The sequence below is a fragment of the Dermacentor silvarum genome, chromosome 1, assembly GCF_013339745.2.
Source record: "Dermacentor silvarum isolate Dsil-2018 chromosome 1, BIME_Dsil_1.4, whole genome shotgun sequence".
NCBI lineage: Eukaryota > Metazoa > Arthropoda > Arachnida > Ixodida > Ixodidae > Dermacentor > Dermacentor silvarum.
The window spans coordinates 238,018,175-238,031,050 of NC_051154.1; the positions used below are offsets into that span (position 1 = coordinate 238,018,175).

At 47.0% G+C, this 12,876-nt stretch overlaps 1 protein-coding gene across 1 annotated transcript in view; it reads left to right on the forward strand.

Moving 5' to 3' along the window:
* Positions 1–12,876, forward strand: part of LOC119436962 (collagen alpha-5(IV) chain-like) — an 86,376-nt gene that overhangs the window by 33,481 nt on the left and 40,019 nt on the right. The window contains 14 exon segments of the mRNA XM_037704010.2: positions 198–260; positions 1,793–1,870; positions 3,996–4,106; positions 4,242–4,295; positions 4,926–4,988; positions 5,556–5,654; positions 5,815–5,868; positions 7,172–7,268; positions 7,353–7,475; positions 8,109–8,285; positions 8,611–8,820; positions 10,572–10,669; positions 11,283–11,492; positions 12,023–12,191. Coding sequence (XP_037559938.1) covers positions 198–260; positions 1,793–1,870; positions 3,996–4,106; positions 4,242–4,295; positions 4,926–4,988; positions 5,556–5,654; positions 5,815–5,868; positions 7,172–7,268; positions 7,353–7,475; positions 8,109–8,285; positions 8,611–8,820; positions 10,572–10,669; positions 11,283–11,492; positions 12,023–12,191 — 1,606 coding nt within the window.

A 12,876-nucleotide genomic window follows, 5' to 3' on the forward strand; every position in this document is an offset into this window, starting at 1 on the left:
ATTGCATGTCATATATAAATAAACTACCGAAGAAGCCGCCGGCCCTACGCTGAGGCAAAGGAAAGCGTAGGATAACTGCAGTCACCGAAACCAAAGAAAGTGTAGGCCAAGGAGCGCTTCACTTCTTGACTGTTGTGCAGATGTGAATTGGTCACTGCATTTCAACCAAGAATTAATTTTCTTCTTGTGAACCGTAGGGCGCACTTGGTTTCCCAGGCTTTCATGGCGAGAAAGGCGTTCGAGGAGACAGTGGACCAGCGGTGAGTGACCTTGGTAATTTTTTCTGTAGTTTTGAGACCGCATGCTACACGCAATGTCCTTCCAAACATGCACAGTAATCGGTTGTGTGTTGGACTGTTGGGGTGTACAAAGTTGGGGTGTACAAAGTTGGGGTGTACAAAATTTGAAAATTTGAATATCAATCGAATAGTTTCTGCTATTTGATTGGTTTTTGATTCAAGAATTTACTATTCGAAATTGTCTAATATTCGTTTTTTTTTTTCGAATGTAACGGATAAAAGCTCTTATGGGGACCCGCCCGCGGTATACCTGAGTGGCTATGCTTTGAGCTGCTGAACTCCACGTCGCGGGTTCGATCCCGGCCATGGCGGCCATATTTCGATGGGGGCGAAATACAAAAAAAAAAGAACACTCGCGTACTCGGATTTAGGTGCACGTTAAAGAACCACAGGTGGTCAGAATTAAATCTGGCCCCACTACGGTCTGCCTCATAATGAGGTCGTGGTTTTGGCGCGTTTAAACACCAGAACTTAATTTCTTAACTCTTACGGAGACTCTCGAGCGAGAGAGAGAGAGACCGATGCAAGTGCGAACTGTTCCTCAATATTCTGCTGCGGGAGAGTCGCGCTGGTTGCGCAGAGGCGCCAGTTCCCGAGCAAACGCTTGGAGCAGATAACTTATGTTCAAGAATCTCCAGCCAATCATTAAGAATGTCTCGCTTTTGGCAGCCGATATGCGAATTTATTGTCTCGATTTATAGGCAAAGCAATTTATTAGTTGGCCAGTTTCCCCATCTATGCATCCCTTTAAAGAAATGAGCGCGGCTGCAGTATTTCTTTTAACGAGCACGACACTTTCTACATGCATCATGGTGACGTGCTGCTTCCTTGTGTCATTACCGTCATTGTCATGGTGCACCGGATAACTTAAAGCAATTATTTTTTTTTTCATTTACAAACTCCTCAATTAAGTGGAAGTCAAATTGCGAACGGCATTGCACATCCATATATATATATACAAGCAATGTAAATAATCCTCCTCTTCCTCCTTTCGTTTTTTGTGTATTTTAAAAAATTTTAATCAAGCGGACTCGGTGAAAACTTTGTTTCGTTTTGTCAAGAAATGAGAAAATATTCGGTATTCGACTCGATATCCGGAGGTTGTTTGCCTTGAATACTCGTATTCAATTCGATAATTTCACTGCTTACACACCCACAGGAAAAAAAAAAAGGTGATAAAATCTGCACCTGACCGCGGGTAAAGAGTTGGTCACGCACGCGCAAGGAGCACGCGTATACGCGCAGTATGCTCCCTTTCGTTTTACGGACACCAGCGAGCGTACAGCTGCATGCGTTTTGCGCCGGCATTTCAAAAGCAGCATCTGCTTCAACAAGTTCAAACACATTTTGCGCGGCAGCCGATCTTTACGGCAATGGAGCTGCGTCTAAATTGCCCCTTTTCTCAGTGTTACACTGCGATATGGCATGGCGCTGAACACTAAGCAACAAGGTCAAAGAACTCACCGATTTTCCCTGTCATGTCGTCTTCCCAGGGAAGACCGGGTCCTCCAGGTTCTCCGGGCCCTAAAGGCGTACAGGGTGATGACGCACAAGGCGACAAAGGACCTAAGGTAAGTGGAACTGCGTGAAACAATGGGTAACCAGGAGAAAATTTTATATGGCGCCATGCATACCTGTCCAAGATAGCTGGTCAAAATACTTGCCATGATGAACGCAGCTAAGGGGGAAATTCTCGCTATTATGACGCTCAGTGCACTAGGCCGTACAGCCTCTTGGGAGGAGTTTCAGTCCAAGCGTCTTAATAGAGCAGCAGCAACCAGGAATGCAGCAAACCACTATGTGGACCGTGGAAGGATAGAGAGAATGGTCAAATTTGCATGGTGACGTGCAACTACTAAATACAAGATGTCCGTTTTGTTTTAACCATACAGATTTTTTATTAAAAAGTCATGAGCGCAGCAAACGCCGCGTTTTAACAGAGGAGTTTCTAGGCGCGGTGGACATACTGTAACGTGAGCTTCAGAATACTAATTAACAAAAGTAATTCATTAACTTTTCTATTAGTACTCTGGGTATACGATTGTCTAAAGGCAAATTTGGAAGCAGTAGCGGTTTAAGGCACACCCATATTTTTTTTAATCTCGAAAATCGAACCTAATTCGCGATATTCATCATCGAATGTCAAAGCACAAACGAGGCAGTATCGAAACCGCGCGCGTCCCGCGGTGCGTCAGACGGCAACGCCTTGAAAGGAAGTGTGGGGAGAAGTATGAATGATGACAAGTCGCGGCAACTCCTGACACGGCCCAGAGCCGTACGTACATGCCTGCCAGGCAAAGCGCTGGCTGCATCAGTAGCTGCCGCGACTGGCCTGGACGCTCAGTTTCAATCCTCGCGCTTCTCGTCATGGGGCGTTTCTGTATGATATGTAGCGTGGCCGCTTTTCTGCGCTCCCGGCGCGCTCGGTTTCGATACTGCCTTGATTTACCGTCGAAATTTGATGACTATGTCAAATTAAGTGCTACTTTCAAGATTCTTTTTTTTTTCTAATGAGGGTACATTAAAATGTGGCTGCCTCCAAATCCACCATTTTAAACTGCCCCTAAGGCACTAATAAAAAAGCTAATTAATGAATTTTTGTTAGCTAGTCTTCTGAAGCTCACGTTATTAACGGCAAAGTATGACCACCTCGCCTAAGGAACTACTTTGCAAAAGCGCCACGTTCGCTGAGCTCATAACTTTTCATAAATAATGTGTATCGTCTAATTAAAAAAAACCGTATACGAGTCATTATAAAAGCAAGAACAGAAAACGTGAGCATCGCATTCCTGAACTGCCAAGTTTTTGCACAAGGGGAAGCTTCCAACCGTAGTTCGCATAATACACCCGTGCGTCCGCCGAGTCTCCTCCCTTCTGTGCGCATATGTGCAAATTTCGGCTCCTTTCTACTGTTGTTTCAGAACATAACGTAGACGTTTGAAAGTGAGAAAACAATAGCCTTTCTTCCCTCGGCTAATTTCAGTCTTCATCATTTGGAAGGCTTCTCTTCAACGTCGCTACGGCAAGGAACTCTCTAAGTTGATGTCTGACAACCCTGGGCACTGTCACCCTGTTATGCATATCAACGCCTTCACATTTAAACGCAGGGATTTGGGAAGAGGCAGATGCCGCTACTAGATAATGTACACACCTGAGTGTACAACCTCCCCAGAACGCATGTCTCTACTCACTATTGTACGCTAGTTTCTGGAATTCCTGTGTGTGTGAGAGAGAGATACGGATAAGAAGGAGAGGCAGGGAGGTTAACCAATGCCTTGCCCGGTTGGCTCCCCTACGCTCGAGGAAGGGAAAGGTAAATGAGAAAAAAAGAAAGTTAGGAAAAACTGTAAAGATGCAGCCAGTCAGTGTGAACACACTTGCAGAGTAATGTTCTCTGGTAGACACCGGGTACCATACAGTCCAGTTGCCTTAGAGAAGCGCAATATATTGCTTTTTGTGGCCTTGTGCGTGCAAGAGTACTTAGGCCAAAGTCCCAGGATCTTTCCCTCTGAGATCGGTCCCGTGAATCTGTGTCCAGATGCTTGGCAACTCTGCTTTTACAGTGTATAACGATGGTCTTGGCCATGTTTGTGCATGCGAAGAGGACCTTGTTAGTCTTGACGCAATTATTGAAGATAACTTTGCGCTTTTTTTCTTATCGGATGCCAACATTTTAGTTGTCAATGCTTTCTCCAGGGAGAACCAGGTCATCCTGGAGATGTAGGTCCGCCTGGTGACTCGTACTTCTTTGTTGGGCCGCCAACCATTCAACAAATCCCCGGTGACCGAGGACCGAAGGGTGAAAAGGTTAGTGCAATAATTGCATTCGTTTCTTCTCGCACGATGTAGCGATGAAAAATAAATAAAAATGCGCGTATTCTTGAAGCAGCAAAAATGGTTGGCAGCTTGTGAAGTTTTTTTTTTGTTTCTTTGACCTTCCAGGGCGACATTGGAAGCAAAGGTGAACGTGGAACACGCGGAGTGGATGGAGAAGCTGTAAGTTGGTCAAGCTGCACAGTCCATTTTCTTTATTTAAAAGTGCCCAGTTCGGGATTTTTACTGACTTAATTCTGCTGAGATAAGAAAAGCGCACATATGGTCTTTAATTTCTTTTTCTCTTTCTTTTTATTCGAGGGGGGGGGGGGGGGTGATCAAAGCATGCAAGCTAATTAACGTGGTTTTGTACTTTCTTTCTGAAGCTTTTTTTTTTTTTTGAGACGAGGCACGCCCTTGTAACATATGCACGACTCGCTTTGCATCGATACGCTTAAGAGTACTGGTAGCGTTGCTTAACATTCCCCTTCAGGATCCGGGAGGGCTTGGATTAAGAAAAACAAAGGCAACAATTTTGCACGATTGTCTCGAAACTTAAATATTACGAATAAAAATAAAGACAAGTAGTCATTTCTGAAAGACGTAAACCCACTGTCAAAGAGGATACTTTAAAAGCGGCAGTTCTTTCTGGGAAACGCTGCTAAAGTATAACATATTTAAATGCGGCACCCCGAGTTGCAGAAAAAGTAACGCTACCAAAATCAATATTGTGAAGCAGTTCATTAAGCCTACCTGGGCAGCTATGTCGTGCCCACGAAAGTACGACAAAACACTGGCGTACGCCTGTTTCAGGGCCTGCCTGGCAGCGACGGCCTCAAGGGAGAAAAAGGAGACATAGGCGAAGAAGGCCCAAGGGTAAGTGCATGCTGACAGACCGGCCACTACGTCTTCACTGCTCCGTCTAGCACTCACAAACACACAGTCACGTAGATCTCCCTGAAGCCATGCTTCAACGACTGACACAGTCTCCCAGCAGCGGGCACTTCGTGCAGCGGTTAGAACGAAAGAGTCTTGTCCAGCCTATGACTGACCAACGGACCGGACATCGAACCACGGTGACTCATTGGCTACGGCATTCTGCTGATGAGCATGACATCGCGGATTCGATTACACCGCTTGCCCTGATCTGATTCCCATAAAGACGAAAGAAAAAAAAAACACTCAACAGTACTGAGATTTCGGTTTATGTTCGAGACAGCTCAGACCTTTTTAAAAGCGATTCACGTGAGGCAAGTGTAGCCTCCATTTCGATCCGCTTACTTTTCTTCTTTCTTCGTCGCTTTTAGTTACCACACGATCAACACAGCCAGTCAAGACGCATTTCAAGTTTTCACTTCCTTCAATGCACAGCGAGTTTCGCTCCTCTGCGGCGTATTTCTTTAGGGTTGCCGTCTGCACGGTGCCTTTCCTTTCCACCTGCAGGGCAAAAGGGGCAAAGAGGGAGTCGATGGTCCGTCCGGAGAAAAGGGGCAGAAAGGAGAACCAGGATTTACAGGAATCGATGGTGGTTCCGGTGACACGGTAAGCGAGGCGTTTCTAAGCGTTTGTGCCTCTTCTCTTTCTTCTTCTACAACAGAAGAGAAAATCAGCAATGTCTTCTTTATAATTTCGGCTTAATCTGTTCATGAGAATTCGCAAAAGCCCTCGAGCGTCATGAGATGCTTTCTGACCTTTTGAACAGGGAGAACCGGGAGAGAAAGGAAGATCCGGAAGCTTTGGAACACAGGGACCACCGGTGAGTGCTTCTCTTGGTAACAATTAAGTTCCAAGTAAAGCTTGAACTACTGACAGAAAAATCTGTTTTCACCCGCAACACGTAGAGCCATATGTCAACACACAGTTCTGCCCGCTATAGATCACTACAGACCGAACACATACACCGCATCATTTTGCTCACAGGCGTCAGACGTTACCTATAGTGAGGTCGCCCTATCAAGAAAATTAAAGAAATTAATGAAGAAAAATTGCGACGTAGTTTTTGCGCTCTGCAAGCTATACGTTGTCTCTTTGCACTACAGCGAAATGGGGTTTTTTTTTTTTGCTCTTCTTTTTATATTTAAAGACCGTTTATCGCCTTTGGTCAACGAATGCGCCATCTAGATTCTAGGGGCAGTAATGAGAATTGTTTAGCAAATGCAAAGTGGTAGATTACACTTGTTAAATTGCTGATATGTTTTTACCGTAAGCTGAGGCTTGGTATGCGAGAAAAGACGCCAAAACAGAAGATGGATGGAGACGCCAGCAGTTACGTAGCTAACTTAAGCTAACTAAGCGATGAGCGTTAGGCATTTGGCGACGGCGTGAAAAAAAAGCAATAATAAAAAGCAGTAAAGTAGAACGTGCATAAATTTGCTACTTCACCTTCGTCGTAGAGGGATACTGTCCTTTGTATACCGGCACAAGAATAGCACGAAATGTGGCATGAAGTCAATGACGCAATAGGATTATCAAATGGTGGGGCATGATGCAAACCGAACACGCACAGAAAGTGCACCAAGCAAGTGTCAAAACTGAGATTGTGTGGCTGAGTGCCAGTTCCCTGTTGCCTGGCATTTTGTGCCTCTTGCATGTACATAGTAACATTGTGCGATTTTCCTGCAAAATATGACGTTGGAAGGCACGATATCAGCAGTTAAATGCGATCAGCGCGTTTAGACAACAGAGAATTGGTCCAAATCGCTCACAAGGAAGCGCCGCCCATGTGCAGTACATTTTCATGCGTCCGGCTGATCGCCTATCCAGACTGAGTCACCGAGAGTGCTGGCACCTATATGTAGATTTTAGTGGGAAAAAAATTGTAAACAAAAGCGCCGGGCAGCTACAAACACTTTACGCCGCAGCTACAAACACGCCGAGACGTGCGTTTTGTAGCGCTCAGGGTGTGTCGTTCAGTCCAAGAATGCGCCCAATGCAATATACTTGAACAATGAATCCAGTCGATCTGCAAGGAATCTTATAATGCGGTACTCTAAATACATGTCAGACTCTTCATTTAGAACGTTTAGGCGCATTTAAACAACTCCAACTGTTGCATTTAGGGCCCACCAGGACCGACCATAGAGATTGGATCGCCCATACCAGGACCCAGGGGTCCCCAGGGCGTGCCTGGTGATATGGGTCTACCTGGACGCGACGGTAAGCACCTCATTCACAGCATTCCCCGAATACTAAAAGCTTCGTCACGCCTCATGTGTACACGATGACCTGCCCTTCCTGCAGGCGAAAAGGGTGCCACCGGTGCGATGGGATATCGTGGTACGGTAGGCGAACCGGGCGTACCAGGAGAGGCAGGAGCACCTGGACCTCGAGGACTTGCCATCAAGGGCGAGCCCGGAGAGGACGGTCAGTTCACCGCACTTTTGAAATGGCCATTATTTCACGGCAGCTTCTCGTCTCACGTCATCCGCAAGCAGCGGAACACACATCGCCCCATACGTTTGCTGCTGCTACTGTTGTTGTTTGAACAGATGGTCACTACTTTTGCCTATTCCACTTTCGTATTTTTCTTCTTTTTTTCTTTTTAAAATGTGTATTTCAGCAACGTGACGATGTTTTCGCTTAATCTCCTTTATATCAGCGCTACCTTCTGACTACCGTGCACAGTAGTGCGTGTCACAATGGCTGGTGACTTGCAATGCAGACCTAATCTTAAGGTCGGATTTCGTCGATGTCGTGGTAGCGTAGTTGGCTGGAGCTCTAGCGTTCAGAGGCAAAGGCTCCAAGTTCAAAACTCGCTAACAATTCTTCCTTCGAACATTTACACATACATCTTGACATCAACATAATAATGACCTTAATTGGGCGCTACGAAGGCGACAACACGACATACGACAACTAGGTGAATGCGGCTGGGAATCCTCTATAATAGCTACCCTGTAAAGATATTCTAATCATTTCACAAACACAGTCTACTGGGCACTTGAATGCCCACATAGACTTGCCCACACAACATCAGCTGTCCGTACGCGCCTGCAGGCTATCCGGGAGTACCAGGGCCGCGGGGTCAGCAAGGAGCCCCAGGGCCTCAAGGACCGCTGGGAGATAAAGGCCAGCCGGGTCTCACAGTAGTAGGGGCTCCCGGAGAGGATGGCCGTCCCGGAAGAGATGGACGACCGGGCATCCCCGGTGTACGCGGAGACCCCGGACTACCAGGTGAGAACAAACGTAGTGTGCAGGCGAAAGTATTTTTCTTTTTGGAAGGGCGGAGAACAAAGGGGGGAACGGGTAAACCGATATAAGTAGTGAGTAAAAATATGTAATAAAGGAAAGCAGTTAACCTATAAGTGGTTTTATACCGCAGTTTAAAAGAAAGGTTCAGTGATCAAGCAAGAGAACCGATTCTCCTATTTTTCTGCGTTGCTGAGTTTGGTCAACTGTCGACAACGCAAAAGCAGAACGAATTCTGAGCAATTCGAGAGATCCATATCTCGTATTGGTTGACGAGCCGCTATCGGTGTCTTTTTTTTTTTTTCACCAGGTGACCAGGGTACACCCGGTCGCGGCGTGCCGCGACCTGGCCCTGATGGACCCCCAGGTCTACGTGGACCACAGGGCGACCCAGGTCTTCCAGGCCGGCCGGGTAGGCCGGGTGAAGACGGCCGCCCAGGACCCAGAGGTGACGACTGTGGCTACTGTCCGCCGGGTATACCTGGTGACCGCGGTGCACCAGGAGACGACGGCCGCCCAGGTGCGTCACAGCGCCTGCTGTCATTATTGGACTGCGCAACATTCTTTTTTTTTTTGGTACTACAGCGCGAAATGAGGTAAAGGCTGAAGCTGAAACTCGTTAACGCACTCTTCGCAACTCTGTGGACATTTGATTTTAAGTGTGAATGTGCAGAGAGAGACAGGGGCAGAATAATATATTTAAATGATTGCTCAAGACCTACTTGGGCTAAGTGTAGCTCATTGTGGAAGCATGAGGTGCGAATTTCCATAATTAGTTAAGTATATAACGTCAGCCGATTGCCGGACCTAGTCCTCCAACAATGTCCCCGCTTGTATTTAGGTATTCGTATCCGTCGCACGACGTGATGCACGCTGGGGGTTACCTCCCGTGCGCATGCATAGCAATTCTTTTGCAGAGGTGATTGCGGACTGTCGAGGTCATTGTGTTGCCGTCACCACTGCAATAAGGCGATGGTGTGTTCTGTCATGGCGTATCCTGCTCTGGCCTTGGTTAGAAGGAATTACACTCTTGAGATAGACATTTGAGAAGATGGTCGTCGGGGTCAGGGATACACTCTAAAAGAAAAGTGCACCCTTTGAGATGTATCTTGTTTCCAAACAATAATAGTCATCTGTCTGGCTTGCGTTTCAGTTCTTGGACGCTCACTACTTTCCTGTCGAGAATTAATTATACGTCATGCAGATAACACGCATACCGTTCGTGACCATAGAAGTGCCGAGAGCGCAGCGTCAAAGCAAGGAAAGGCACGCAATGTATATGACGGCTTTTGTTTGGGGACAAGATAAACTCCAAAAGGTGCAAACTTTTTTTTACAGAGTAGTAGCCAGGAGGTAGTCTCGGCAGCGTTTGCCGTCCCGTTCCTCTTCAAGACCTTTGCTGTAGAACGTCCGGTGGCGAGCCCACGGGCTGGTATAGCGGTGATTGAGTCGTGCCTCGCTCGCCGGCCCGTGGGCCCATATTTTCCGAGGTTTTCGGCATGGCCTGGCACTCACTTGATGGCCGTCTTATGATCTGCCTCTGTCAAAAAATGCCCGCATGCAATCTTTATGTGATAGGTGGTGTTGTTGCGTCTTGAGGGTCCCTTTAGGTCACGCGCATTGTCCTGTTGTTGTCCGCGTAAATGATGGTGTTTCACGTCTTAACGAACCATGCGCCGCAATCTGCAATGCGTTATTAATCTAAAAATCTCCATTCAGTAGAGCAAAACCTTAAGAATGTGTTCCTCTCGGTATGCGCAATCACAAGCGCAGTCAATTTCTCCCTCCATAAAGTGTACATAAATAATGGACATGGTGAAGCATTTTTTTTAACTCAGAATCTGCAAATTCTTCGTAAGTGTGCCGGAATTTTTTTCATTAATTAACCGTGGACCTCTGGTAACCAATCGTGCGTCTGCACTGAACGGTGCAAAACTACAAGAAAATTGGGCAGGCGCCATTATGTATTCGTGAAGAATAAACGCATCGCACGGTGCAGCTGAAAGTGGTTACGTGTACTCAATGCGTTGTCAAAGAATATACTGCAATACGATGAACAGAAAGACAAGAAGACGCTAACGTGTCGTTTGCATGTAATGCAAGCGGCCGCCAAATATATTTTTTACTAAGTGGTTGTTTGTGATTTTTCAAGTTTGTGGAGATAATTCATTAATCATTCATAACATTCTTGCAGCTAATTTACAAAAGTATAGTCTTCTTCCCCCACACCCGACCTAATTCTTCTTTCGTTGGTTATTATTTTTCTGACAGGTTCCGATGGCTCAATGGGATTCCCCGGAACTACGGGTCCCCCTGGGGTGAAAGGAGACAGAGGTTATACGGGCCCTCGCGGCATCCCTGGCCTACCGGTAAGCACGGGCAGCAGCCATGATTAGGTTCAACTGCTCGTCTGACTGTCACGCTCAGGGTTCCAGATATTCTAGTCGTTGTCACTGAATCCGTTCCTCAGCATTACGATGAGAAATCACAGCCGCTTTCGCGCAAGTCCAGTGTTGACCTCCCGTAAAAGTTTTATTTATTTTTTCGGTCATTTTATCTAAGCTGGTGTTTAAAGACGTTTGATTGTCTACTTTCTGCTGAATTCGATACGCATCGTGTTTTAGGCGTCTCGAAGTCCTCAGAAAAGATACGCTATAGTACGTCTGTAAGCGAAATTGCGTTTAAAGTAGACGTTATCCGAAAACTTTGTTTGACTTGGCTGCAGTATGTTCGTGCGTTCTGTATGCGCAAGGCACACTGTTGCTTTTACACAAGCCTTTCGCTTCGCACCTTGGCACCCGAAGATAAAACCTCGCAGATGACAAATGGCAAGTATATGTGATTTGTAGCAGGGGTATAAGGTCGCTCTGCCATTCCCTAAAACAACCAAAATAAAACAGCGTATACGACGCAGAGAACGTAAGGAGCGGTCGTTTTGTCCACATTGTCCACAGAACGTACGCGACTATACGTCTGTTACAGGGTCGAGACGGAGAACCCGGCTGGGACGGACAGAAGGGCGAGAAGGGCTTCCCTGGCGAGTTCATCTTTCCGCCGGGCCCGCTACCGCCGGGCTCCATTAAAGGCGAGAAGGGCGAACCCGGAGACTATGGGCCTAGAGGCCTGTCTGGCCGCGAGGGCAACCCCGGACCGCAGGGCCTGCCTGGTGGCATAGGCTTCAAGGGAGACACGGTGGGTGGTCAGGGGATTCGCATTGCAGGCGCCTCATGGCATCTCGTTGTTGTCCCGATTATAAAGTCTTTGCGCTGCCATTCCATACAAAACTTTCTTGCAGACCAGTTGTTGATACATGGTCGCTGTTTGCATGCGCTGCTTCGAAGAACGAGCACAGGATGAAGGGAAGGACATAACACTTGCACGTACCCACTTTTTTTCTGATGGGGTGAGGAAATTAGCAAATTTGCGGGCGCAAGTTGGAATCCGTTAGCGCAAGTCAGGGGTAATTGGACATCGCAGGGAGAGGCCTTCGTCCTGCAGTGGACATAAAGATAGACTGATGACGATGATTATAATGATGATGTTCTCATCAATTAAATTAAATTATTGAGTGTAGGGCATGTGTTTTTAAGTACGGTGAGGGCAACATGCACTGCTTATCAACGGTTGAACGTCTACTACACGCATCGGCATACGGCAGAGACCCGTCTATGTGTGAACGGCTCTCTTTACTTGAAAGAGCTTACGCTTACGGATCTGTGCAGGGTGATTACGGAGACCCTGGCTACCGTGGCTCCGACGGCGTAGAAGGCTTCCCGGGTCTGGCTGGTCGCAAGGGAGAAGCGGGAGACTTCTACATCGGCGAGAAAGGAGACGACGGCGAGGAAGGGGAGCCCGGAGATACGGGCTTGACCGGACCGCCCGGAGACAGGGGTACGTAATCGCTTGTGCTCCTGTAAGCACACGCGCTATCTCGATAATGTCGCATTGATCGACGCTGCGGACAATGAGCTCGCCATTTCGGCGCTTGTACAAATATGCAAGCAGACTAACCCGAGCAGGTTCTGAACGTTTACCATATATTCTCTACGCGGCACGGCTACATGCAGGTCCGCTGACTGTCCTGTATGTATGCCTTTTTTGTACCATGCAGCTTTAAATCGGTCGCGATTTTTTGCACCGCTTACGTGATCTTTATGTGAACACCGGTGGCAGTAACAGAGCATAGGAAGTAAATTACAGCTTGTTATGGCAACGCCCCAAACGGGCCACTGCTGTCTATTGCCATTGCGTTGAGAGCAATTGTGGGTCACACAGATGACCAAGCAACAGACGGCGAAATAATAACATACATTTTTATCTTCATTCTTTTTTTTATACGAGGTATGTTAGAAAAGTATCCGACCTTATTTTCTTTGCGAACACTTGATGGATATGAAACAAGCGCGCTTGCATCATCCGACCTTGAACCTTCGTGCGCATGCACGAATTTTTTCCCGCCTGCCGGTAGCGTCAGTCACTGCGACGCAGCGTTTGAGTGAGGTAGTGCGCAGTGCTCTAGTCGGGTTTTTTTTTTTTTCTTTTTTTTTTATTGCAAGGAAAATGACGGAGCGACTGG